Here is a 27,750-nt window from a genome sequence, read left to right on the forward strand (position 1 = left end):
AAGTTGTTATCTTTCTTATTTATTCGTGATTTTTCTGAGTATCTCCTCATCTTAAAGAAATTGATGTGGCCATTTTTAGGGGGTATGAAAAGTATAAGTTGTATCTTTTAAGGTTTTACTTGTTCCACGTCAAGAGCTGTGCCTGCAAGCAGCAAAAGTCTCCATAGGTACTGTGGAGTTTAATCTTCCCTCAAAAGAGACTCGATCTAGTTAGTAACGAACTTTGTATCTAAGCTTTGTTTATATGGGGGATCCAAAATAGCTTTCAATGAACTCCTCTGGATAACTCCATTTTAATTCTTTATCAAGGCAGGCAGAGTGTTTCGGAAAAACGTTTGCACTGATTTATTACTATAGGAGAACTGTTCCCCATTTGTTTTTCTAGCTCTTTCTCCGTTTTTGTGTTGTCTGACACAATTGTGTCTCGCACTGAATTAGCTCTGGTGGTGTCAAGCCTACCTTAAACAATTGTCGAGCCTTGACAGCTTCTTAACATCTTTGTTTTAATTGTAAAAGGCGCAAAACTCCTCCAGTATGATGAACTGAAGGAAGAAGTGAGTGCTTGGTCTGTATTTATGAAAATAAAAAGTGTAGTTGTACAAAGGAACAGAGTGAATTGTGTTTATCTAGGTCTGGATGTAGGATGAGAACTTTGTCTCCTTGCTGCCCGTTAGCATGGGATTGGGAAGGCCCTTTGTGTCTGAGTCTGGGGGGTGGGAGGGAGGGGTAGCAAATGGTGTTTTAAAGCACTCTGTCATCCACTGGGGGGAAATGGTAGCTAAGAGATAGAATTTTGCTAATGTATTTATCAGCCAAAATGCAGTGACTGCCAGGCTACATAAATAAAGCAGTACTTTATTAATATTTCTTGTGCAGAAATTTTGGTTCCTTTATGGTTGCTGACTTAAGACTTCAGAGTTGGCAAACATCTGTGTAGGACCTGGAGCACCTGCTCCCAGGGGGATTCACTTCTTGGGTGAAACAGGACATTGTTAAATAGTGTTCCTGTGTTACACAGCTGCAAGGTCAAAATTCCAGTTCCTAACCCATTTGATGGTGGGGGCTTCAAAGAGAATGTGACTGTGCAGATTTGAGAGCTACAAACTGGAAAATGCTGCCATCAGTGTGTCTAAAACTTGAGCAAAGGAAATGTAGGACTTCATGCAGGAAGGAAAAATACAGCTTTGTGATCCAGGTTTAGCCTCAGATAGCTGCTGTCCCCGGCCAACACGGCTGTTTGCACTGCGTGGCTTTGGTCAAATCCTTTAAGCTCTCCCTGTCTCTGTCTTCCCTCTATGAACGGGGTTAATGCCTTTCTCTTATTTACATAACGGCTGTCAAATGTTGAAATGCAGTTGTGGGGAGAGCTGGATGAGCACTCTGTATATTAATTTATGAAATGTTTTCATTTGATAACCTGTTTATATCAGGAATCTCAAAGTTTTGCACAGACTTATTTTCAAGTGTTACTTCTTTTACACCAAATCAGTATTTAGTATTTGTGGGTTACTGCTTGGATTCTGTTTTAGTTTGCCAACTTAAATCTCTGTAGCTGTTAAAAATTTGAGTCATAAATATTGCACCTTTACTGTTAAGACTTAAAAGCAAATACTTGACGGGTTTTTTTGGATTGGTTTCAACAAATGTCTTCCCTAGGTCAAACTCAGATTGTTTGTTTTGTCTGTCCTGTCCCCCATCCCCCCCGCCTTTCCCCTAAGTATCCAAAGGGTTTTCCACGTATTTTGCTGCAAACCACTCAATCCTTGGAAGGCCTGCAATTACTGTCACCCAAACCCTGAGGAAGTGCTGTTGCTGCTGTGTTACGTTTAGCAGGGGAATTCCCTCACTCTTGGCGTGAGAGTACCAAACTTGTCCAGCTTTGACCCAGCTTGGCTTTGTCCAGATGTTTTAGCTGGGTTTATGCGAGGAAAGTAATGGAGTTAGTAACTTCCTCAGATACAGTTCAATTTAAGTCGAAATGCATACCCTGTCTTCTGAAGGTTCTGTTCTGCCAGAGGAGGTTGAGGTGAGCTGCAGAGGCTCCTCTGGCCTGCCTGAGCGATGGCTGGTGGGCGCCGTGCCGGGCGGGTGGGCGCCGTGCCGGGTTGGCAGCATTGCCCGTGCTGCCCCGCTCACGGCTGTGGGCGACGCTGCTCCCAGCGGTGCCACCTCGGCTTCCTCCGGGTCACCTGCCCCACACAGAGACTCCAGGGGGCTGCTCTTCAGCTCTCGTTGTTACACAGTGCTGACAGATCGTTTCCTTTATTCTTTATGCCGCTGACCTTGTATTTTTGTGGGTGTAGGGTCATCAGTGGGAGTCTGTATCCACAGATGGAAATTGTTTGGTAAAGATGAATGTAGTATAAAAGAGCATTTTTAGCAATCTGAATTCACTATGAACAGATATGGACTAATATATAATATCAAAGCAATTAACTGCTTCACAGACCGTGTCCCTTAAACTGTCACCTAAAGACATTCCTGTGCAGAATCATGAGGCTTGGGATTCAAGAACTGTTTGTCTCAGAACAAAAAAGGTAAATAATGGTCTTTGCTAAGTTATGTGGATTTCCAGACTGTATTGCTTGAATTGCTCATGGCTATATCCTCCTTTCTTGTGTGTCTGCCTCTGTCTTGAGGAGGGAAATCCCATAAAGAAGCTTGTAATGTGAAATAAAATTACCCTGTCCTTTCTCGGGTCAGTAAAACAGTTACTCAGGAAGTTAAAACTAGAGTGACTTGATATTTCTGAGCTCCAGGGCCAGGTCTGTGGCTGTTTCCCATCTATCAGTGCTGCAGGTGGAAAAAATGCATTTATTGATAAGATCCACTACTGGAGGGGCTCAGCTCTTATGGATTTTTTCCTATCTGGAGTAAGCTCATTTTTACAGCAGCATCTTCTATTGGTAAACCCTTACCAGACATAAAGAAGTATCAGGCTGTGATAACCAGTGTGATAACTTCAGGGCAGAGCTCTCCTAATACTCAATATAAAGGAGAAAAAACTTTTAGCAAAGCATGCCGATTCCACTTTTATGGCTAAAATGGTCAAAAGGTGAATGCTTGGTCCGTTTGGTTTGCTTGATCTTTATGATACATAGCATCAACAATTCTGGCTGTGTTCAGAGTGCATGTGGTCACTATTAAAATATATAAAATACTGGCTCTCACTGAGTTCTCATGAGGTGTTCATAGAGCTGATATCTAATGTAGCTTGGCTACAGTTGGTAGTGGGGGAGAGGCAGAAGTAAGAGGAGGGTTTGGAAATCTGATGCATTTCAACCCTTCCCTCATGTTTAATAGAGCAGCAGGCAAACAGTTTTCCTGTGGCTCTTGAAATTCTGTGCTCCTCGCAGAGTTGAAGTAACATCACTGTACCCGTGGTGGGGTGAAGCCAGCTGGGTGACTTGATCTAACGGGACCTTCAGGGCTGGAGGGACACGTATGTGACCACTTGCTCGTGGCAGGTTACTGTTTTCTCAGGGTAGATGCGATGCAGCTCGAGGAACTGACAGAAGGTCTCTCACCTTCACAGCAGCCTGTGCTGCAGCCTGTCCCTGGCACACCTCTCTAACTGGTGTGTGTGCCCTCCCTTGGGTCGGGCAGGGGATGAGCTGATCACAGCCCATGCCAGGGCAGTTATTCAGAATTTCCTGTTGCTCCTCGTGGAAGGGTGAGTTTGCTTGTGTTGGCCATTCAAGTGCCCTGCTGTGGACAAACCAGCTGGAGCATCTCAGTGTGTTACTCCTCATACTGTTTAGTTTTGAATTTGTTCCTGCATGGTTTACTGGTCAAAAGGCTTGTCTAAACAAAGCTGGGAGGTGGTGGGGTCTCCAGTAATTGCTGGCCATGCTGGTGCTGAGTGAGTACTGGCAGTGATTAGAAATATCACCAACTCTTCTAGGCAAGATGGGTCCCTCAAGAAGGGAAGGAGCCATTGCATCATCTTGCTTGGAGGAATGTGGAGAAAAATGTTTGAGATACCACCTCCATCTTACAAAAGCAAAACGAGCTTCTGGCACTCTGTGTTAAGCAGTAGGAGTTACAGGTTTCATGAGGAGTTTGTCCAGTCTCAGTGTAGCAGCTTCATGAATGCCATGGCAGTGGGGAAACAAAATAGACTTGAAGCATCTCCCCACACTGGTAATTACCAGGGTATGTAAGCTTACACCTGCAGAGATATTAGAGGTAGGATTAGGGACTCCTCTTTATGAAAAAACGTTACTGATAATCCAAAGAATAGCCCGGATCCATGCCAGCTGGGGGTCTGGGGAATTGCATGGGGTGGCTCATTGCCAAATAGACTTGTGATGTTCAAGGATGTAAACAGAGACTACAGGTGGAATGCAGCTTACGTAAACACATCTTTCCTTTTAATAATTAAATTCCACAGCTAGTGGCAGTTTGCTCTGCAGAGTATCTTTATACTTTATAATAGGTGCTTACATGGGGCTGGATAGCAATAACAATTGGAATTTCCTACCAGCAGTGATCAAAAGAAGCATTACAAGTGTTGGCAACTTTACTCTGAATTAGTTACCTTTAGGGGTCCTTTGTAGAGATTTTGGCTTGTGTAGTATTTGCCCCTCTGCCTTCAGTGCCTGGTGATAAACTAGCTGGCTGCTACTTTAGCCAGTGTTTCTTCAGAGGCAGAGGAGAGTTTGCTTTCATTTTGCAAATCTTTCCATTCTGGATGTGACAGTCAGTGATAAAATTGCATATGTAAACTAGGTCCTTTTCAAAAAGGCTAGATAAGCTTTTATGCTGGAGGGAGGCCTCAGAAGTGTAGGGGAAATGAAATAACGGGACCAAGAGAACTTGAGTTAGTTTTCAACATTTACATGACATCCAGTTTGGGATTCCCTGTTTTGACAAAAGATGTGGCAATGGCCTCCAAAATAATTTGAAACACTTGTGTTTGATCAGCAGAGAAAAGAGTGGGATAAAGCCCTGGAGGGAAGAGGGGCACAAGAAGGCTGGCTGATATTCAGGGATCACCTTCTCCAAGCTCAGGACTATGGATCCTGGCATAAAGGAAGATTTAGGTTAGATCTCAGGAAGAAATTGTTCCCTGTGAGGGGGGTGAGGCCCTGGCACAGGTTGCCCAGAGCAGCTGTGGCTGCCCCCTCCCTGGAAGGGTTCAAGGCCAGGTTGGACGGGGCTTTGGGCAACCTGGGCTGGTGGAAGGTGGCCCTGCCCAGGGCAGGGGCTGGCACTGGATGGGCTTTAAAGTCCCTTCCAACCCAAACCATCCTGGGATTCTATGGTAGGGGTTTAATTCAGAGGATTTTGGTTGTTCAAAGATGGGCTTTGCCCGCTCTGTCAGATCTGCTCAGTTTTCCCAGAGGCATCCCTTGGAGGCCGCTGTGTCTCCTGCAGGGTGGGTTGGCTGTTGCACTCCTGTTCCTACCAGACTGTAACTGCATCATCATACACTTCGTGATGGGCACACGAGCACCTGACTTGAATAGGAAAAGTTCTAGAGTGTCTTTTCACACCATGAATTTCGTATTTGGGATTACATTTAAGATAAATTGGCAGGTAGTAGGGCCCCTCCATGAGTTCTCTCTGTTGAACTGACTTCTGCATTTGGGGCTATTCCTCCAGCTTCCCTCAGGGTGAACACAGTCTTTGTTTCAATGTGTGGTTTTGACTGTAGACTTTTTTTTTTTCTTTCTTCCCTTGACACGTGTGTCTGGTGCCTTTGGGCTAGAAAAAGCCCAGGGTTGCACAGTCCATTTCCCAGCCCTGCCTGCAGCCACTGTCGGGGTGGGGGGGCCGGTGTCCCCTGCCCAGGGGTGCAGCTCGGTGCTCCTGGGGCGCGGGGGGCTGAGGGCAGAGCTCTGTGCTGCCAGTGTGTCTGCACCGGCCGCACGCGAGCCGCCTGGGCGGGCACAGAAACGGCTGGTCACCAGTTGTGTGCAGGAAAACGCATCAACGCCGGCAGCCCCACGGGGTTAGCAGGGAAAAATGGTAAAAAGCGTTCGGAGCTTGGAGTTAATGGTACGGCAGAGCACTCGTTGGGTTCGACAGCCCGAAGGCAGTCCAGAACGCCAGAGTGGCCCCTCTGGAAGCCCCCAAAGTGCTGGTGGTCGCAAGTGGCTGGGGATGTTTCTCTGTTCAGGTGCCCGCTGAGCTGTGGATGGCCGGACGGCACCCGCCGTCTGAGAACCAGCAATGCTGGGGGCTGGCGGCCTCGGTACGTCTCTGCGGCAGCGTCTGTCTCCATCCCGGTTTGGCTAAGAACCGAGATTCTCCTCCCCAGCAGCCTCTGCCTCTTTGCAGACCCCTGGCTAGGCAGAGCACGTGTGGGAAAAGCAAACAGCCGGGGCGGAGGGCAGGCTGCACCCCGGGCCCCAGCCGTGGCGCTGACCCCAGGCCTCTTCAGCCCCCCGGGCCTCTGCAGCCCCCCCGCCCTGGGCCACATCCTGGCAAGTGTCCACACCTCTGCAGGGCTGTTTGGCGTTTTAAATGAAGTCTGGTGTGCTGGGATACTGCGGGACGACGGGACAGAGCCTCTCCCTGGCTGGTGGAACCGCTGCAGCTGCCACTCCTGTCCCCTCGGCCAAATGGGGTTCACAAGAGCACAGGACACCTCCTTTTGCTATAACTATAGTCACTGGGTGAGCTGTTATTTTGGGTAAAAATTCACAGCCCTACAGTGTGTTAGCCCTTAATTAAAGGGAAGAGGACAAGCGCATTCCATGGCAATTACGAATTAGCAGAACCTTGTGACATTTCCTGCCTGCTTTTTGTTTATTATTTTTTAAATGCAGTTTCATACCTGTTGGGGCTTAGTAAATACCTGTCTTCTCATCACCTGATTTAGATGCTACAGTAAGTAAAACATTAGTCCCTGTGCTGCATACTTGCAATTTAACCTTTCTTGTGTTTGGATTGATTCTTTCTGCCCCATCCTTAAACAGGTCTTCCAGGTTCTAAAACCAGTCTCCCCACAAAATTCAAGACAAGAGGAAATTGGAATCAATCCCATTAAATAACTCAGTCCATACTGATGCTAAGTAAATTTTAAATCAATGGAAGTTTTTGTTAGTATACAGTAAGTGGAAGTTGTATGTGCAGTTCAGACTGCTCGCTTTGGAAGCGGTGTGTCTGAACAGCCCATCTAATGAAGACAGAAATGAATTCATTTGGAAACAGTCTAAGTTCCAGGACACTTTGATAGACATTGACAGGAAAACTAGAGGAGCAAGTTTGTTGTTTTGTTTTTTTTTCTCTTAAGATGCAATTTGGGTATCAATGAGGTCAGCTGGTATTTGAATAGGGAATTCAGCTTAGAAAACATTCCTTTCTTGAGTTGTGAGCTTTGAGACTGTTTAAAATAGGAAAAATTGCTAAGGAAATTAAGCAAGGTTCTAATCCTTCAAAGAATTGCTATGAACATTCTAATATGCATACATCTAAATAAAATTTTTGGGTTTTGAAATCAGTAATGTTTCAGCAGCACATTATAAGTGCTATCATTCGACTTTTTTGATAGGGCATTCAAAGGACACATACTTATAGAGTCCAAGGAATGCAAGCTGTAAAGTTTTACTACAAGGGTTTTTTTTGTTGTTTTTTTTTCTTGAGCGCTGTTGGTAAACACTCAACTGCAGAAAAATATTTTCTCCATGTTATCTGCATAGATCATCATTTTAACTCTCAGAAGCCTGTGAGTACCAATATCATGTTTGGAAAATCTGTTAATGAGTAAAAGATTCAATTCTGGAGTCACTGACTGTTCCAAAGAAAATGAAATTCAAGGAGTGCTTGTTTTAGCCTGGGATAGCCTTTGTGCAGGCACATTTTTTTGCTTGCTCAAGCATGTCTGCCTTGGGGGTGTGCTGAAACCCACTGCCTACACCATCAGTACGAAGGACCCAGGATCCTATTGGTGGCGAACAAAAGCTTACAGGGAAAAGAACTATTTCTATTGTCAGAAATAAATTATTTCAGCCTGATGACATTGGCAACAGGACAATAGGAGCAGAGGAAATGAAGAGCTTCAAGTTGGTGTGGAGGAGGTGTTTCAGCTGGAGGCTGGATTGTGAAGCATGTGAAATATTAGTGCAGAACTGTTGCCCACAGGTCTTCAGTATTTGGGACTACTGTTTTGGAATGGGGCTAAACTGTAGCAATTTTCTCAATTTAAAGTAGTTGGGGGGTGTTTGTTCTTTCAGTGAAATGTAGGTTGCCTTTTTCTTTATGCTAAAGACCAACACCCCCCTCAAAAAAAAAAAAAAGGAGAGGAGAGGCATTCCTCTGCTTTTTATGCATGAAGCATTAATTTCAGTAGGAGTTGGGCATATCTTGGGATCAGGCCCATTAATCTCACAAATAATAGTGCATCACAGAGGTGTGGAGACTCAGAGTCCTGGAATTGAGTAGGGAAATTATGTCTTAGTCATAGTTATTACGTGGTAGGATAAAGTGCTATAAATTTACTTGTCAGATTTGGAGCTATTCTCCCATTTGTTTAGTGCTTTCAATATTACTTTTCTGAATGAAATAGTTGCTTAATTAAGGTAATGTGTTGGCAATACTCTTAGAAACTGATTTGTTGCATCCTTCAGTGTTTTCATTGGTTTACATGAGTTCATTTAATTTGGAATTTAATTTTTTTTCGCCCTAAAATGCTGTTTAATACCAGCTATAGAACATTATGTAAAATGAGTCTTTTCGTACCATAACAGCGCTGAAGAGAGAACAGCATTTGTACGTAGATGGCCAGAAATACATGATTGCATGAAATAAGAGGACTCAAAATGAGGCATTTCACAAATCCAGTAGCCCAGTGGACAGGTAGAGAAGGTTGTGGGTTATCCAGACGTTTTAGCGAATTGGCAGTGAGCAAAGGATTTCTCCCTGGACAGACGATGGTATTTCTGTGTGTCCTTTCACCTGTGCCTTGCTTTCAGAGTGCGGGAGGTGTCCCAGCCTCGAAGGGCGCCGGCGCCGCAGTGAAGGTGTCCGTGTCCCTGTCCCTGCTGTGCTAAGGGGTGCTGCTCTTTCTGAACACATGGTTGGCTCTGCAGGAGAGGAGGCCGGGTTCCAACTACTCCTGCCGTCTCATGCTGTCATGTCTCGAGCTAATCAGATGTACCTCAGACACCATCTGTAGCCAGCAGATAGATATTCTTTATGTATGTCGTGAGTTTGAGCAACTGCCACATTACTCAGCTGAATACAGTTTTTCATTCCCTTTAATGTAGCTTTCATCTAGCCATCCGGATCTGACTAAAAGCTGCCACCAAGGAGCAAAGGCGTTTGAACTTTTTATGCATAATTAAAGAATTTAAAAAAAAAAAAATCAGGATGAAAAAGGCCTCCTGGTTCTACAGTATCATTCAAGCCATTTTAACAGTGAGCAGCAGACCTATGAAAGACTGTTGTAACCATGTTTTGTTGCTGGGCCTGAAATGTCCAAGTTTTGAATGCTCGACACTTGAGAAACGCACGGACTATCGATCAGCTTCAGCTTGGCTTTTCTGCCGTTTCTCGTAAGCGGACATACAGCTGTTTGCCTGGTGAGTCGGGGCTCTGTGCTCCCCCGGGCGGTGGCGGGGGGACGCGTTGGTGGGCGCCAGGAGCGGGCAGAGCCCCTGCCCGGGCGAGCGCTCCTGGGGCTGCGCGGGGAGGGCTGCGGGGGGAGCGCGGCCCGGGACCCCCCCACCCCGGGTGGTGCTGCAGTGACACAGTGCTGGCTCCCTCGCCCAGAAAGGCCGCGATGGCATTTCAGGTTGACCCGGGAGAGCTGAGGCTCAGCATACAGCCGGACGTGGAAGGGATTCCAAGAATTCTGGATCATTTTGGGTCTGTGGTATCTGGCAGATTTGAAAGGCAGCTCGTCCTTTGGGTCGGCGGTTTGACCCATGTCATACACTTACATCACACTGTCGCAGTATGTTGTAACTGTGCACCACCTCTAGGCAGCCTAATTAAAGCTCTGGCGTTCATTAAGAGAAAACCCTAGGCGTTGTTTACCAAGACTAGATTGGTAAGGGGTTTGAAAAAAATGTGATAACATGCAGTACTGAATGTAATAGTCACCTACAGGAATTCCACACGTTTCTCTTAAATCCAGGTACTATACAGAATGGAATCCCTGCAGGAAGATTTTCACATATTAATGGAGGGTGAATTTTTTTTTTCCCCATAAAAGGTACATGCCAGTGGTTTGTTATAGCCGGAGCACTTTCAGGGTACAGGTTAACAATCTGGTGATAGCCCTTGGAGAAAGAAAAGATTCGTTCTTTTGATAAAATCTACAGACTTGCAATCCACTACACGTTAACTTAATTTTCTACATTTGTCCATGTACACTGGTGCAGAAGACTTGCTGCAGGTAGCAGACACCGTGGTACTTGTTTGTCAGGCAGAAAATTGAAGAGAACTGGTTTCAGCAGCACTGCAATGAAGCAGCATTAGTGAGAAGCCACGTAAAGTTATCTTGACGCTACCTACAGGTGGGATCTTCAGAAAGACCCTTAACATATTTCTATTACTAAACATCACTTCTGAAGAATATTACAGTCCCTCAAAGAAGGTGGAAGCCTTCACCTATTCCAGTGCAGGTGACTGAGTTGTGCACGATCTCAAGACCTGATGGGCAGAGGCTCGGGCTGCGAGCTGCCGGGTGTGCTGCTCCCCACAGCCCATCCGGCAGCGAAGAGCCCACTGGGTTTCCTGCTTTTGTCTGCTTCCACTTTGTGGGGTTCTCATTTACGCAGACACCTTCAGGTGCTCAGTACATGTGGCAGTGGGTAGAAGATCATTAGCGCAAACATTTCTTTTCTGAACAGTTACAACTAGGCTGTTGCTTTTAGTTAACAAAGCAGCCCTTCCATATCTCATCTCTCACATCTCTGACATCTAAAAGTAGGCTGTTGGTGTCATTAGCAAATGCCTCTTTAAAAGCCAAATCAAAAGATCAAATATCCACAGTCAGGGAGCAGTATTCAAGATGAATTTGATTGAAATTGGCCTTGCAGCACAAGCTCTCGTGCTGGTAAGTGATGCCGTGCGTCTGTTCATGTGTGGACATCATCCGAGCTAAGGTATGATGTACCCAGCCTTGGAGGGAGAGAATGAGAATGTAGCTTAAAATGGTTGTATAGCACCACCATAAATTAAAACCAGTTGGGTTTCAGGCTCACTAGCAGTAGTTCTACAATAGCAAGGTTCAGAGGAGGAGTATAAAACCATGTTTCAGGAAATGCTTACAAAAACATCAAACTGATTTTTAAATATACACTTCTTTATAAGAATGTATAAGCATTTGATAAATAACAATGGGGTACATTGTGTCTTCGAGATCAAATGATGAATAGAAGTGACTTGGTATCAAGCTTTGCCTGTGAATTAAGTGGTTGCTCTTGCTTCTTGGACGTGAACCCAGCCCACGTAAGACCTCTGCCAGGCGGGGCTCTGGGTCCAGCCTGCGGGGTGCGTCTGTCTCAAGCCCAGGGGTTTAGGGCTGGTCGGTCAGTGCTTCCAGCTGCTGCAGGCTGCTCGCCGCTGCTGCACGTCTGATCCCCTCTACCCCGAAAAGCCAAGCAGCTTTGAGGGAGGTTTGCCATTAACGTGTTCGTGGTTTAGTGAGCTGCTAATTAGCTGAGGGTTAATGCGTTAGCAGGTGGCTCTAGTCTTTGTTCCTTTAGTTTTGGGAAATGGATTCAAGCGGGATAAGGATCCTTGGTGGTGGGGAATGAGCGTTGTTACTCTTGCCTGTATCTGGGATGCTCAGAGAACTGGTTCCCCAGAAGGAAGGTTACCACACTTAATACAGAGTACTCTGGAAGCTCTTTGCAACCCAGTCCTGAAGATTAGGCTTGAAGGACCATTTGGGACTGTTGACAGCTGAACTGACTCTTATATTGCTCAGGACTAGAAAACAGTGTTTCTGATCTTTTTGCCATTAATTATCCTAGATAGATTGTCTCAGATACACTTGTGGATGCTGGAGTCACTCTTCTAATTGTGGTGAATAAATATGGTCTTCTGTTGCTTGGTTTTTCCCTTTTCCTCCCAAATAATTGGATGGATAGATGGAATTCAGTTCTCCTTTGCTTAAGATTTCCATCCAAATGCACCAGTGCTTTCTAGATGTAGAAGCAGGCCGATAGAGAGAGGGCCTTCCAGCACTGGATCAAAAGCTGTGGATTCAGCACTCTGTTTTATCAAGGCAATGAGAAAAAAGTATCCGCCTGCATTGAGAGAGCTCAGCAGAAGTCATCTGCGAGTCATTTATGAACCAGCAGTATAGGAGTTCAGATCCTGTTGCTGTCTTGGGTACGGTTCCTGTCAATGGGGAGTTTCTTTGGCAGAGGCAGGGGGAAGCTCTGTCTCCTCCCTGCCCCTCCGGGGTTGCTCACAGTTGGTTCAGGCTGGACAGTATCTCTGGAGTTCACCAGCCCAGTGACCTGCTCAGAGCCCTGCTCCCATCAGCATTAGGTTCCTTTCTCTTTCCAATCTGAGGGGCAAATAAGCTCCCGCACTTACTGATAAGCTGTGAAATTCCAAAGGAGACCAGGAAGGCAGATGTCTCTCTGTGTCAGGTAGTTCTCTGTTTCACACGTTTAGGTAAAACACCCCGTTCATACACTCATTTTCTGAAGAATTTTCTATTTCCATTTCTGGAGTGGGTTTGTGTCCCTAAGTTCTGTGCTTTGGCTGTGATGGTGGTCGTGTTCTGGTTTGGGAGTACACCATAAACCAAGTGCTGGCAGCTGCTTTGGGAGTTAGATTGTCAAGGGAGGTTTGCATGGCAGTGTCTCAGTTCTGCTGACTCTTCCTGGAGGAGAATGGAAAGTGCTTCTACCACTTCTTCGTCAGTAAGGCTCTTCAGAGCCACCTTACTGGCACAAAGGAGAGGGAACAAAAAGTCTCTGTTCTCGAAATAATTGCTGTTTATGACCTTCCTGCGGGACTGGCTATAACAAACTTCTGGGCTGCTGGGCCTAATGAATTACCTTCTGGTGGGAGGGAGTGGGTCTGTCACACAGTTACATCCTCATAGCTCAGTCAGTCACTTTTAACCCCCACATTTCTTCCTCCCCCTCTGCTTTCTCTGAAACTGCTGGGCTCAGTGCAAAGGACTTTCCAAAGCAGGGCTCCTTTTCAATTTAGCATTGTCATTGATAAAACCCCCAACTGCAGAAGCAGGCATTGCGCATCTTTTCTGCGTGTTTGGACTGATGATCAGGCACGATGCAGGTAGCTTCCCTGAGGTTTGACTGTGCAGCACCTGTGCTGGAGCTCGATCGGAGCAAGCTATGAATTATTGAGTACTCGGCTTCAGTCAGGCAGGAGGAAAATGAAATGCTGCTCTCTTCAGCATCAGAGGATTTAACCCAGTTTCTTACTGTGAGATACCAATTCTTATTAGATTTTCTTACAAAAGTGTGTAGAATACAATCATCCTTCAGATCCACACAATTTTCCTTGAGAAATAAACACATTTAAACCCTCATTTTAAAGCTGGAAAATAAACTTCCTGTATGTTTTGACAGTTTATAATCCATAGGAGGTAATATTGTAGTGAGAGTCTTATTCTGTGTTATATTAAACATCCTGACTGGATCTCTCATCATTCCAGAAATTGCTGAAAATTCACAAACCTCGTTACCTTTCAGGTCACTCACAACAGGCCCAGTTCACAGGGGACTGGCAATCTGTTGTGACCTGGGCACTGCTTAGACTTGTACAAAAAAAGGTGTGAAGAGGTATTAGAAACCAGAGAGGTCATCGGGCACCATAAGCTGATGTGATTTACATGGAAATGGAAAATTAAATACATTAGGCATGTTTTAATTGGATGCATCTAATGAGGATGCAGAGTGGCTAATACTGTCTGTGCATGGTAATTTCCTGTGAGTATATTTCTCCTCAGTTTTGATTCAGAAGCTGGCAGAGGCTTTTCTTTGTTTTTCTTGGTGATACTTCTGGCAGTGTTAATCTCAGTAAGGAGTTCTGTGGGTATCCTTCATGATCAGAAGCCCTGTACTCCACAGGTGAGGAAACCCCCCTGGCTTCCCCAGGGGCAGTGGATAACTGATGTTACAGCCAGCATTGAAATCAGGTGTGGTTACAGAGGAGGAGGGAAAGTGGAAGAAATGGCTTGATAAAGTCAGAAATACAATGTTTTCACACATGTGGAATTACAGGCTACCATAGCTGTAGCTCAGACATAGTCTCAGCAAGGCTTTGTATTCGTAACATGTAGACAAGTACCTCTACCCCCCTTTCCCATTTTCAAGGGTAAAGAAAAAATTAGCTGACATTTTTTGTTAAACTGCTTTTGTGCAGCAGTACCTTGGCTGTTAAACACATATTCTCCGGTGTTCTTTGTCTATACCTTCTTTGCCGCTGACTTCTAAAGCTGTCTACTCTTTAAAGGGAATATTTATGGTGAGTGACTGTTGAATGACTGTCTGCTGTGACCCACAAATGGGCAAACCGACTTCAGAGCTGCTGTTTGTGTTATTGGAGGCAGCTGAACAGCCCAGACTGTTGAAACAGGAAAGGTCTTACATGGGTCACACATGATCCCTGTCTGCATTGTGGCAGTACAGTGACATTCAGATATGGGACTTTTTCTTTTCTTCCTTTTATCCTATAAATAACACTAAAGTATTTTTTTAGCAGGAAATAATGAGGCCACAGCTCCCACCTGTACATTGATAGCTACACTCGCTATTATAGCTTCAAGAGAATGCAGCATTAATACATTTTACTGCTAGGTAAGGTCAGTGGTTTTTTCCTGCTCTGCAGTATGTCTCACTGTTTCTTCCTCGGTCTCTCTGCTGAAAGTTAATTCTGGTTGGACATAGCCTGTTAAAAAAACAAGAAACATACTTGGAGAAGCAATAATGGGCTTAAGGGCTTAAACCACATTGATTTTTAATGTCACCAAATGCATGCTTGAGCTCATTTTTGACTTGACATTCAGAATAGCAGAACATAAATTTCGAGGAGCATCCTCTCTGTATTTTGGTATCCTAACGACTGTTTGAAGCAGTATGAAATCGTGGGAACCTGAGCTAATTTGCTAAAGCACCTCCCATATGAAGACAGGCTGGGAGAGTTGGGGGGTTCAGCTGGAGGAGAGAAGGCTCCGGGGAGACCTTAGAGCGGCCCCCCAGGGCTGAAAGGGGCTGCGGGAAAGGGGGGGGACTCATCATCAGGGGTGTGGGGACAGGACGAGGGGGAATGGGTTTAAACTGACAGAGGGGAGATTTAGATGAGATCTAAGGCAGAAATTGTTCCCTGTGAGGGGGGTGAGGCCCTGGCACAGGCTGCCCAGAGAAGCTGTGGCTGCCCCCTCCCTGGAAGGGTTCAAGGCCAGGCTGGACGGGGCTTTGGGCAACCTGGGCTGGTGGAAGGTGGCCCTGCCCGGGGCAGGGGGTGGCACTGCATGGACTTTAAAAAGTCCCTTTCAAATCAAACCATCCTGGGATTTTAATTTGCTGTAATTTGAAAGTAATTAATATGTATGTTCAACATTTCTGCTGAAATTCTCTGAGAGTTCTCTCTGAAATTCTCCTGATTCCCAGGAGGAAGATGGGATTTTAAATAGTCCAGCCTGTAACAGAGAGCTGCTGAAGGGACTGCCGTGCTTTATAGAGGGGCTTGGTCCACATTAGCACCTGCTGACTCCTCTTGGTACCTGGCCAGTTTTGATGAAGCTAGGATAGATAACCTGTTTTCATTATGCATGTAGACAAAAATTTGATTTTATGTATCTGCAGCTGCAGCAGCACTTGGCTGTGTAAGTATGCTCCACACCTCTGTCCCTGCCCACAGCTCTTCTCACTTTCACCAGAGTTCTTGTGTTCCACACAAATTTAATTTCTGAATGCTGCTGCTCTCTGAAAACCCTGAGATTTGGGCCAAATGCTCTTCCAGGCAGGAGGTAGCACAGAACAACACATACTCCACTGCACCCCAAGTTCCTCCTATTCTCCCCCGTTACTGTCCTCTGAGGAATTTCATGCCGTGCTCAGGCCCGTTTGGTGCTGTGGGGTGCTGCTGTGGGGTGCTGCTGGCTGTGCCTGTCAGCGTCGGCCTCCGTAGTTATGTGTATACATCGGTGCCTGAGGCGCTTTCCTCTGCACGTGTGTCTGAAACACTGAATGTAAGATTATAGGCGTATAGATCATATCATTTCCTCATGAAATATGGAACTTGGTCCTGCTGCTCACAGATGTAGAAAATGGACCTTGCTGCAGATGTCACTGGAGAGTTGCTGGGCATTAGTCAGATCTTTAGCCCACTTGTTAAACTTTGTATCCTTTCAGAATCTTCTTGTCTGGCAAAATAAATGTACCTTGGATAAGTAAAAATCACAAGTTTAAATGGATGGAATTATTGTAGATTCGTAGTATGTGAAAACCAGAGGACAGCCATTGCAGGCACGCTCCTGGCATTGCCTTTCTGCTGTTATAGCTTCATGCTGCAAACCATTTTCTGCAGTGCTTGGTTCCCTTTGCTGTCGTGAGAGGTGACCTCAGTCTGCATGAGCTTGCGCCTGGAGAATACACTTTACACTTGGTGAAGTAGCTGCGCGCAGCCGTTTCTTGAAACGGGTCCTGATACTGCTGCCACAGTCCTTCAGCACTGTAGATCCTCTGCTGATTGCGGTGTGATTTCCTCATCAGCTGAGCTGGAGATATTCCCCCGCTCGTGCCTCAATCACTGAAAAACACTGGATGCGTGGGGAGAGAGACTAAACAGGAATTCTTAGTTGTCCGTCACAATTGCCTGCTTTCGTGTCTTTGGCGAGCAGTGCCCTTCCCTTCTCTCCCTGTGTTGGTGTTTCTCTGTGCCTGTGGGGCTCAGCTGCCTTCCAGAGGAGCAGTTAACTAGACAGATGAGCTCCCAATGTGTTTTGGAGCCACGTAGTTATTTCTTTTTCTCCATCTTTTCCAGCCCAAACACCCATCCTGCCCTCTCACAGCAGTATTTTGATGTCTGGTTTCTCTTCTGGTGCTGTTTGGTTCCATATTCCAGACCGTATTTAACAGAGCCTTGTGCCATTTACATAGCTGTTTCATCTTACAGTCCCATGTAGGGAAAAAACCCTAACCCAAACTCCAAACCTGGAGCTCTATCAGTTTCTTATTTGTCAGTAATAAAGCTTACCTGAAGTGTTTAAAGAGAGAGATTTTAAAATTAGAAAGTTTGAAATTAGACTCATTAGCAAACTGCGGGGGAAGAACTTCAGGTTCTTCCACTGTTCTGGTCTCAATGTTTGTATTCTTCTGCCTTTAATATTTTTAGGGAAAGACTCAGAACTCTGCTGTGGTATCTCGGGAAGATTTACTAATCCAGCATTTAATTTCTAAAGAAGCCCATATTTGTAGATGCTTTGGTAAGTGGTGCTGTGCACTCTCTCCCTGGCAGTGTCTAGCTCAGTCTGTGCCTGCGCTGCACACTGTAATTATGTGTAGGGGAGGTGGAAGCCCACACAGATTTGCCTTGGTCAGGGAGCTTCATGCAAGTGAGTGAAATGATTATGCTAATTTTAAATGTTGTAGTTTGGTATGAAAATTCAATTCTAAATAATGTATTCCTTATTCTGCTGTATTGTTTCTATATTAGTTCTTCAGGATTAGATGTACTCTCTCTCATTCTCCCGAGTGGAGTGTTGCTGTTGCTCAGGTTGATGGGTGAGTTGCTAGCTGGCATGGGCTGGGGGTTTTTTTAACCTTCTGTGTAAGATGGGTTAAATGTATATATTGGTGAAAACAGGGTAGTGGAAGGGATAAATTTTAATGCTGCTTTCAGTGCTTTTCACTAAACAAGCTCTTGCATTTAGTTACTGTGGACAGACTAGTCTGCAGGTCCTTTTTTGCTGATGCTGGCCGTCTGCACCATACTGTTTGCTGAGTTGCTTGTGTGCTTGGCCATGCTGTGTGGCTGCTGGTGGGGCTGGGATCAGGTTCTTGCTGACAGCTGTACAGGGTTGGATTACCGAAGGGATCACGCGCCCTGGCAGGGGTCGGGAGCTCGGCTTCCCCTGCTGGGGTAGGGCAGCCCCGCAACTCAGGGCTCACACCTGCGGGCCCTGCCTGCTTGGATTTAGGAGGAGAAGGCGCCTCTCCTGCCAGTGTGGGGTAGAGAATGTGAGCCTGGGGGAAGAGGGCAGAAAAGAGAGCAAAGTGCCAGCTCATTCCCTTGCGTTACGTCTAGTTGCAGAGCCAAGAGGCTCTGACCAGTCTGGCGTGTGATGAACAATTAGTGAAATTTGTGCAGCTTTACAGTACCAGCATTTTATTTAGCACGCTTGAGTTTTGCTTCATGGTGCATTAAACCTGGTTGTTCAGGCTGTTCTGTAGTTTCAGGATATCATCCTGAATTCTGTCACAGTTCATCTAATTGACAATTTTTAGTACACGTGGGCTCTTCTCAAGGATCATCCTCCTCTTACCTGCTCATGCCCTGGCCCTTCACAGACTGGTTTGGGTTGGAAGGGACCTTAAAGCCCATGCAGTGCCACCCCCTGCCCCAGGCAGGGCCACCTTCCACCAGCCCAGGTTGCCCAAAGCCCCGTCCAACCTGGCCTTGAACCCTTCCAGGGAGGGGGCAGCCACAGCTGCTCTGGGCAGCCTGTGCCAGGGCCTCACCCCCCTCACAGAGAAGAATTTCTTCATTACAGCTCATCTGAATCTCCCCTCTGTCAGTTTAAAACCGTTCCCCCTTGTCCTATCCCCACACCCCTGATGATGAGTTCCCCCCCCCATTTCCCGCAGCCCCTTTCAGCCCTGGGAGGCCGCTCTAAGGTCTCCCCAGAGCCTTCTCTCCTCCAGCTGAACCCCCCAACTCTCCCAGCCTGTCCTCACAGGGGGGGCTCCAGCCCCCCCAGTATCTCCGTGGCCTCCTCTGGCCCCACTGGAGCAGGTCCGTGTCCTTCTGCTGTTGGTGCCCCAGAGCTGGACCCAGCCCTGCAGGGGGGTCTCCCAGAGCGGAGCAGAGGGGAGAATCCCCCCCGGCCCTGTGCCCACCCTGCTCTGGGTGCAGCCCAGCACACGGGGCCTTTCTGGGCTGCCAGCGCCCGTTGGTGGCTCACAGGCAGTTTTCCATCCACCAACACCCCCAAGTCCTTCTCCTCGAGGCTGCTCTCCAGCCACTCCTCGCCCAGCCTGGGTTTGTGCTGGGGATTGCCCCGACCCATGGGCAGGACCTTGCTTTGGCCTTGTTGAACTCCTTATTGAGTACCTCAGCCTTCCCCTTAGCCTGGGTAACCAGGTCTCCCATTTCCTTGTGGAGGGCCCACATTTTCCCTAGTGAAACTGAACCTGATTTTCGTGATCAGGTTTCATTGATGGTGTTTGGTTTCAAGATGGTTTTGTTCATCTATTTTCTTTTTTTTTAAGACTGTATATAATTAATAGTTTTAGGAAGGTGAAGGGATATTTGCCATTATTTAACTTCAAAGTTTAGAGAAAAAAAAGTGTTTAAACTATTTAAGATTTATTGAAGGGCATGTATGTATACTATGTATGCTAAAGACTTTATAGGTTTGGATGGTTCAATCTTGCCAGTGGGTGCAAGGACCCAACCCTGTGAACGTGACCTCCTTGGGCCTCTGGTGACTGGACGTTTCCCAGAGCAGTGCCCCACGCCGCCCTTTCCCATGTATGGCTGGAGTAGCAGATTCTCCGAGCTGGAATGATGTAAGGGCAGCGCGTAGCTATTACGCTGGCATTTACCACCCGAGTAGCCATTGACTGTCTCCTCCAGAGGACGGTAGCAGCACAGAGGAGATAACCTCTGATCTTGACCACTGGAATATTGGCATGCAGCCAGTGTCATAAACATACTCCACGAGGAGCTGGTTCGTCCTGTCTGCTGGTCTGATGTCCACTTAAGGAGAGCTGCTTTGGTTTCATAAGACTCTTTCTGTCGTAGTTAATCACGCTCTGTAGACATTAATTTTGTGAGGTCGGTATAATTCATTATTGTAAATGATGATCCGGTGGCTGAATTAATTTGGCAGTAGATCCAAAATTATGTGTACTGAAGATTTTAAAATGCATCCCAAAAGTTGGAAGCTCACAGAATCACTGAAGTTGGGAGTTCTGGAGATTGTCTGGTCCAGCCCCGTGCCCAGGGCCAGGGCAGCTGAAGCACGTTGCCCAGGATCATGGCCTGGGCTTTGGCTGGCTCCAGGGATGGAGTGTGGGCAACCTACTGCAGTGTGTGAATGCTCTTGCAGTAAAAAAAATGCTGGTTTGTTTTGTCTTTTTTGTTTTGGTTTTTTTTTTGTTTGTTTGGGGGTTTTTTTTGTTTGGTTTTGGGGTTTGTTTTTTTTTTTTAATGTTTACAGTGCCACCTGTTCATCCTCCATAACTCCACAGTGAACAGCTTCAGCACAGACAGATCTTTTAAGATATTTGCTCTTCTTTCAGGACATAAACTTTCTTTGAAAATTGCAGTTGGTTTAATGCTGTAGCCTAGGAAATCCCGTTAGACTGAGACTTTGAGGAAGAGAATTTTGATGATAACGTGGGTTGTAAGGAAGATGTAGAGCCCTTTGTGCCCGTATAGACTGAAAATGGTTACTGAGATAGCAGGGGAATAGGAGCAAATACTTCAAATGAAAAAGAACATAGCTGTACATAGCTGTTCCTTCAGGAGGCCTGCAATAAAAGTAAATAACCATTCAGGACTTCATGTAGTGTGTTCTAGTTAGTATGTGAGAGGAGGCAGTTTTCTGAAGTCTCTCTAAATAGAAATGAAATGTGAAGATCTAAAAATAAAAACTCAATTTGATTCTGCGATACACAACTAGTTTGTGCAGTATTCGGGGTTTGTGCTACCATGAAGACTGCATTTTACATGTACCTCTTTTAAAACCTTATCTACACTTTAAAAAAAAAATCTTACTGTGCGTTGACTGCTCTCTGTTACTCTGTCTAGCCACATGTTTCAGGTTACTGAGGATTACCAGTCTAGAGTTTCTTCTACTTCCTTCTGAGTAAACCTGATTTCTAGATTAAATGACTGCTCTGCTCCAGGAGGTAATTACCTGGGAGATTAAATAGCTTGTGTGTGGAGAATGGAGCTGTCTTGGCACCCATGGTAGTAGTTCAGCTAGAGGCTTGCTGTACTATACACCTTATTTCTATTAATTTCATTGCTGAAAAATTAGCAAACAGCATTTGTATCACATTTTATAGACAGGGCAGTAAATTGCATTAGATACTTTGTTATGCCATGGAGAAGCAACACTTAATTATTGAAGTGGCTCAGTGGATATTATGACTGAAACTCCATCTGCCAATGCAAAAATTAGTTCTATTTTTAACAACATGAGACACTCTTCTGCAATTATTCATCAGAGTTGCTTCTGAGAGGGCATTTTCACGCACTACTTTTGACTGTCTTCTGGGTGAGGTTTGTGTGTGATCTTCTGTGCATACTCTTTGTTGTCTTACAACAAAGGTGTCTTCAGCTACTCAGTGACAGTTTTCATTAAAAACATGTGGAAAAACTCCAGTCAGGAGGCAGAAAACAACCAGGTACTTCCAGAGAAGTTTTAGTGCCTACTTTGAGGGCAGGTTTTTGCATGGGGAGAGTCGTTCAGCAGTTAGAGCTGGTGCATGGCCGCCTCATACAGGGCTCCCTTCCGTGAGGGGGTGCTGGGGTGCACAGCTGGGGGACAGAGAGTGCTTCTGGTGTCCTCTTCCAACTGCCGAACATTCGTCCAAATGAGCTGGGTTAATGAAGAATACTCTGCTGTAGTAGCGTATGTGGAGAGGTGTCTGTGTCTGGGGGGCTCGCTGTGACCCGGTGGGACTTTACCATCCATCCGAGCCGTCAGTGCTAGATACCAGGCAGAGCCTGCCCGGGAAATTGAGAGTAAGGATGAGTTAATGTGTATTGGGATCAATGCGTTACTACAGTAAACCCTGGAAACACACCAGCCTGAGTTAGACCAAAGCTTCCTTGATTAATTGTTGCAAATTTTTTTAGAACATGCTTTAAATTAACCCAGATTGAGGCATCTGGAATTTTAAAATTTTAATTTAAAAATAAAAAAAAAAAGAAAAGGCGGGCACAAGAAAGGACTCACTTTCCAAATATTCAGCAGTACAATAGCGGAAACCAGTGTGAGGGAAAGGAGTAACGTGATAATTCTGGTGCACTGTAGGATTGTCAACAGTCCTACAGCAGCTTCTGCAAAGGTTCCTGCTGGTGGTGTGGATTTAGAGCATGCCAGCCCTAAAACTACCTGTGCTGAGCAGGAGGGTGGGACACGGTTCCCTTTGAAAACTGATGAGTTGGCAGGGGCTGCTAGGAGAACAAAAGGAGCGCTCGCTGGCGAAACCTCACATGCATTTATTTCCCAAAACTGTAAACCCGAGTGAGGTAGCAGTTAAGTCAGAAAACGAAGCTTGTGTTTTGATGTTGAGGGGAGCAGACAGAGGAGCACTTGTTTTTAAGCTCATCTTTTGTTGTTACCAGTTTTTCTAAATATTCCTGCAGCTCTTGCACTTTTTTCATTTTCCTGTCTTTAAACAAGGCCTTTGCTCCTGTTGCTACTGAGCGGGGCTGCGAGCAGAAGCAGAGATCAGGCGGTGGGAGGAGTTGGCAGGTTGGTGTTGAGGCCCGAACGCTGGTGGCCGCCCTTGGGCCAGCTGGTAACAGAGCAGACTTCCCCTGAAACAGGATCGTCATAAACTTGTCAGACTACTACTGAGTAGATAGTAACTACAGATCCAGAGAATATACTAATGCGGATATCCATGTTTGTGACCTGAAAAACTGTGAGGGAAATACACAGTGTGGTGTCTCTTAGACTTAGTATCCACCTCTGCTTTCCTTGAACGAATGTGGTACAGACAACCAGGCTGATTAGCAATTAACAGAACATAATCCATGTGAAAACATGACAGATGAATAAATTCTCTTAAAAATAACTTTCTTTTTAAGGATGGATCTGTTAGGAATAGATGGCAAGCACAGTTGTCTGTCTGCGGAGAAGTAAGCTCTGAAGGAACTTCTCTTGCTTCTCCTTCCCCGGAAGAATAAACTGTCTCGCCATCCAACAGCTTCCCAGAGTGTACGAGCTGTGCTTGCTGTGCACAACCCGTAAAATAAAAGCTTCACCTTGATGTGTTTTCCCCAGAGGGCTCATTCACAGCCCGGGTCTTGCTCCTGATCTGTTCTGCCCATGGCGCCTGGCGGGTTTGTGCTCGGCGGAGGGGGCAGGGGAAGGCTCCCTGCCCGCTCCCTGCCCGCTCCCTGCCCGCTCCCTGCCCGCTCCCTGCCCGCTCCCTGCCCGCTCCCTGCCCGCTCCCTGCCCGCTGCCCAGGACACCCGCTGTCTGTCCCACCAGATGCAGTGCGTCTTTTAGCCTCATTTCCAGTTCAATGGCTCCTGCTTTTCTCTGAGCTTCCTAACTGTAACAGGGCACCCTAAAGCTTCTTAACTTGTGATAGAAGTCTGGGCAACCCCCTGTGGCAGGCTACAGAGGGAGAGATTTTGAGGTTGCACCTTGCCTGGAGCCCTGGAAGGGGTGGAAGTGTGTGATTCAACCCAGCAGTCTCCCTGTTGGAAGAAAAAGTGAGGGGTTTTTCTCTTTGGGAATACGCTGGGTTTCTGTTTGTTTTTTAAAATAAACTTCCGAGACTATTGCCGACAGATGTATTTCGCTTTTTGGTTTTGTTATTCTCCAGAAAACAAGACTCTCACTTCAGATGCGTTCCTGACGGGGTCAGTGGTGAAGTATTTTTAGCAGACGCGGTACCTCTTCTGCAGTGCATTCACGCCCGGCTTGTGCAGAGCTGCAGTTGCTTTCTCAAACACGCGCTCGGGGCTTCTGCCAAGACACCCAGGGTCCTACTGCTTCGTATTACAAGGTCCTGCTTTGTGAAGGCAGAGTTCAGCCTGGCGGGGCCGGGGCTGGTGCCCGCACCGCAGCATGCTGGGCGGGCGCAGGGCGCCGGGCTCAGCGCACCCGCCATGGAGGGCTCGCCGCCTGCCTCCCAGAGCGTATGTCCCGGGCCTTTCTCCTTTCTCGGATGTCAGCGGAGCGGCAGCAGGGCTGTGAGTGCGGCGGGTTTGCTAGGCAGGGCCCTGGGGCACCGCTGAATGCCCAGGCTCAGCACTTTTGTGAGCTGCTGCTGCTGGAGTCTGCTTTTTAAAAATCAGTCTGTGAGCTGCTGCCTATTGCGACGCCGAAGGGGTGAAATCAAGTCTCTTCTGTCTGTCATCTCGGGAGACTGGGTTAGATTTTTATTCTCTGCTGTTGCTCTGTAGTAAGCAGTGTTTGTTGTCCAGCTTGGGCTCAATATTAAAATAGGGAAAACTGCTTGCCCTGCTGAAGTGCTGTTTGTCTTTTAAGAGTGTGATCTGTTCTTGCTGTGGGGGTGAAGATTTTGGGTTGGGAGATTCCCCGTGTATTCAGAGAATCTGTGGTTTGAATGTTTAGTGATTAGAAAAGGTTTCTAGTACCAGAAGTCTGTGTCTTTTGGGTTTATGGTTCGAGATTCTCTGGTTATGGTGTGAGTGATTTCTTCCAGGGAGCCCCAAGGTCAGGCTCCCTCATGGTAGTCCTGAAGAATTCTGGAATTTGTCCCAAACAGCACAGAATGTGGAGAATTTGTCAGAAGGTGCCATGTACAGATTTAGTGAGCAGCAAGGAATGTGAACAGCAGAGGAAGCGTGGCTGAGATCAACTTTGAATAACGTTTACAATCTCTTTAGCATTTCATGATTGTGTTTTATCAGGACAGTAAGGTGGTTCTAGGAAACTCCCTGTTCTTCAAGAGGGAAATGCGATTTTTGAAAGTCTGCCTGCGTATCCCAGCGTCACTGGAAATACTTTGGTTGCCTTTAAAATCGGGTGCTTCATTAAGAGAGCAGTGGTGAACCCCAGCAGTCCCCTCGGCCTAGAGGGAATTCCCTCAGTCGCGGGGTTGCTGGCAGCACTGGCGCTGCCCTTCCCTGCCCGCTCAGGCCGCGGTGCTGTGCCCGCTGAGCCCGCTGCCTGGCGCTCGCCCTCCGGCGCTGGGGCAGGTCCTGCCCCGCTGCGGACCCCCCCGGGCTCGGGGTGCCAGCCCGGCCCCGCGCAGCGGCGGGAGAATGGCCGCTGTGTTCGGGCCCGTACGCCGCTTCCCGGAGGACAGAGCCGCATTGTTGGGACAAAGGAAAGTGAAAATACTAAAGGCATTCAAACTATTTTCTTTTTATTTGGGGAGCTTTTTTCTTTTGTGGAGCTCTGCTGAGCAGCCAGAGCAGCATGTAGAGCCGCTGACAGAATTTAAAGGTGAGCTGAGAGTAGAAAAGAAATCTTGGCTAGTGTGGCTTTTGCTCCTTTGCAGCTTACAAGGAAGGGGTTTTATGTTTTTGTATGAGACATTATCAAAGCTGGGCTAAGGTGCCTGGAGAACTAGTACAAAGATAAGTGGCGACTGATCTATGTGAAAGGAAAAAATATTTTTAGTCAATCTGTTTTCAGCTTTTTTTTGTGTGGTACATATTCAATTTCAATGACTAATACTTTGGGTTTTAAAAATTCAGCTTTCTTGTGTCGTCAGTTTAGCTGCAAGTATCTGGGTCTTCAATACAACTCCAACAAAGCCAGGAAAGATCAGATTTTCTGCTGTTCATATTCCCACAGTTTAAGGAAATGTGGGTTAAAGGGAAGATTTTTTTTTTTTGTAGTGGAAGGGACATGTTATGTGTGTTCTTTTATAAGCTGTCAATGGAAAAAATAGCACAGTGCTACATATTTTAAAAACTTTTTTTTAGTTTATCTGCAAGGAAGAATTACGTATTTGTTCTTGAAAACAATTTTGAATTGTGGGGGTTTCTTTTTTTGTAAAACAGAATAGTGGGTGTTTGGGTTTTTCTGCGTTGTTTATTTTATTGTGGTTTTATTTTTTCTTTTTTTTTAATACTGCTTTGACATTCTACTTTCACCAAGGCCACTAAGAAGTATTGACCCAGGACAGTGACTTACTGTTCAGGATAATTTGTCATTGCTATTCAGGATGCTCCAACTTCCTCACATTAACCAAACTATTAAATTAGCAGGATATTATGAATTGGAAGCTTCATTGTTATCATTAACCCAGAGAAGATAGCTGCTAAAATAGCCAGGACAAACAGCAGTTCATTTTTTTACAGAACTAGGGTCATATCCTGAACAATTTAATTGCTAGTCAGATTTTCCTGTACTGTGGAACAGCTGAAGAGGTGATCATAACCCAAATGAAATCTTAAACAAACAAACATCGCAAGTCTTAAAACAATGAGAGGGCAGCAGGCGAAGAGGAGGATCCAGAGACAGAAAAGCCCTAAGAAGCAACCTTCACATTGCAGGGTTGACATTTGGGAGAAAAGAACTGAAATGAATCCAAAGTGGAGTGTCTGGAACGTGTGGCTGGAGCGTTGGGAAGCAGGAGATGCCCATCCGAGAAGGGCTTGGGCCAGTGGGGATGGGGGTCAGGGCAAGGCAGCAGAAGCACTTGGGGTGTTCCTGGCGGCTCCGCTTCCCAGAGGCGGGCTGGGCTTCGGGCTGGGCAGGGCTCTCCTATGAGGAACTGGGGTTTTGAAAATCTGCAGAAGTGCAGAGGGGAAGCCGTGGGCAGATCAGGCTTTCAGAAGGAGCAAGACTGAGCCGAGGGTGAAGCTTCTCGATGAGGACATGGTACAGTGGGTTCTGAAGATGTGGTACAGTGGGTTCAAGGGATATTTCTCACGGTTTTTGACTGTAAGGGTGAAGGTAGAGATGCTCTCGAGACTAGCACTAGATAGAGAGCTTCTAGAAGAAGAACATTGTCTAAAACAGCAGACGTAGAAACAACACATTCATAAGGTGTCGGAGTGCATAAAGCAACACCAAAAGCCAGTACTGGCAATGGGTGTAATATGGGAGACAAACCAGTGAGAAAAGGTTAAAGACAGTGGTATCTTCCTGAGCAGTCGGTAGTATTAAAAGATTTTTAATCAAATAAATTAAAGAGAAATGCAAAAGCAAATGCTTCCTGCTTTATGAAGAACTCGATTCCAGAGACAGTATCAATTCAGCCGTGTCTGCACCATCAATAACATCCGTTTGGATTTAAGGTCACATGCGCTATAGCCCAGTATCCATTTGGAAAAAAGGGGATGCTAATTGGAGGAGATTGATGGAGAAGACAAATATAACCTGAAAATACTCAAACACAAATGCGAGTTTCTGTGATAGCCACCTGCCTCTATAGACTGTGGGAAGGACAGAATCTCTCCTGCTTTCTGTCTGTGAGTTGAGCTCACGCACATCTCGAGGGCGTTTGATCCTTGTGGGCGCTCCGGCCACATACAGGGGCCTGGTGGTTTCATGAGCTTCTGGATAGGATCACCATGAGCAAAGATTATCAGAGCTTGTGACTTTTGGATTGATCAGTCAATGAAGTTGCTCAAATTATTATTTTGTTCTTTAAAGAAAGGAATAAATAGGGATTGTTGTGTGCCAGCCACTGCCTTCGGCAGCCTCTTGCACATCACGAACCCAGAGTGCGCACAGAAATGGAATTCTTGTTCGGTGTTCAGTGCTCGCTCTGAAACCTGCAAGAGCAGCAGCCTTTTCTTTTGTCTGAATTTGACCACGTGGTCGGTGGCCCTCTTCATAGTTTGTGTTTGTGTCTTGGTTTTGTATTCTGGAATAAAGGAGCCTTCTCTGGAATGTATTCACATCTCACATACGGCTTGTGGGGAATCTGCTTTCCTCCACAACACAGTCCTGTCACATTA

The 27,750-nt window shown here is 46.2% G+C and overlaps 1 protein-coding gene across 8 annotated transcripts in view; it reads left to right on the forward strand.

Moving 5' to 3' along the window:
- The window catches only part of TMCC1 (transmembrane and coiled-coil domain family 1), a 112,133-nt gene that overhangs the window by 47,872 nt on the left and 36,511 nt on the right, over window positions 1-27,750 (forward strand). Inside the window, exon 2 of one of the 8 annotated variants that reach the window (XM_074914097.1) lies at window positions 8,428-8,433. The exons of 6 other annotated variants lie outside the window; for them this stretch is intronic. In XM_074914097.1, coding sequence (XP_074770198.1) covers window positions 8,428-8,433 — 6 coding nt within the window. Of the gene's footprint in view, window positions 1-8,427; window positions 8,434-9,519; window positions 9,541-27,750 lie in introns of all 8 variants that reach the window. One more of the 8 variants, XM_074914098.1, reaches the window with a different exon arrangement.

This window comes from Athene noctua, chromosome 10, assembly GCF_965140245.1.
Source record: "Athene noctua chromosome 10, bAthNoc1.hap1.1, whole genome shotgun sequence".
In the NCBI taxonomy this organism is placed as follows: domain Eukaryota; kingdom Metazoa; phylum Chordata; class Aves; order Strigiformes; family Strigidae; genus Athene; species Athene noctua.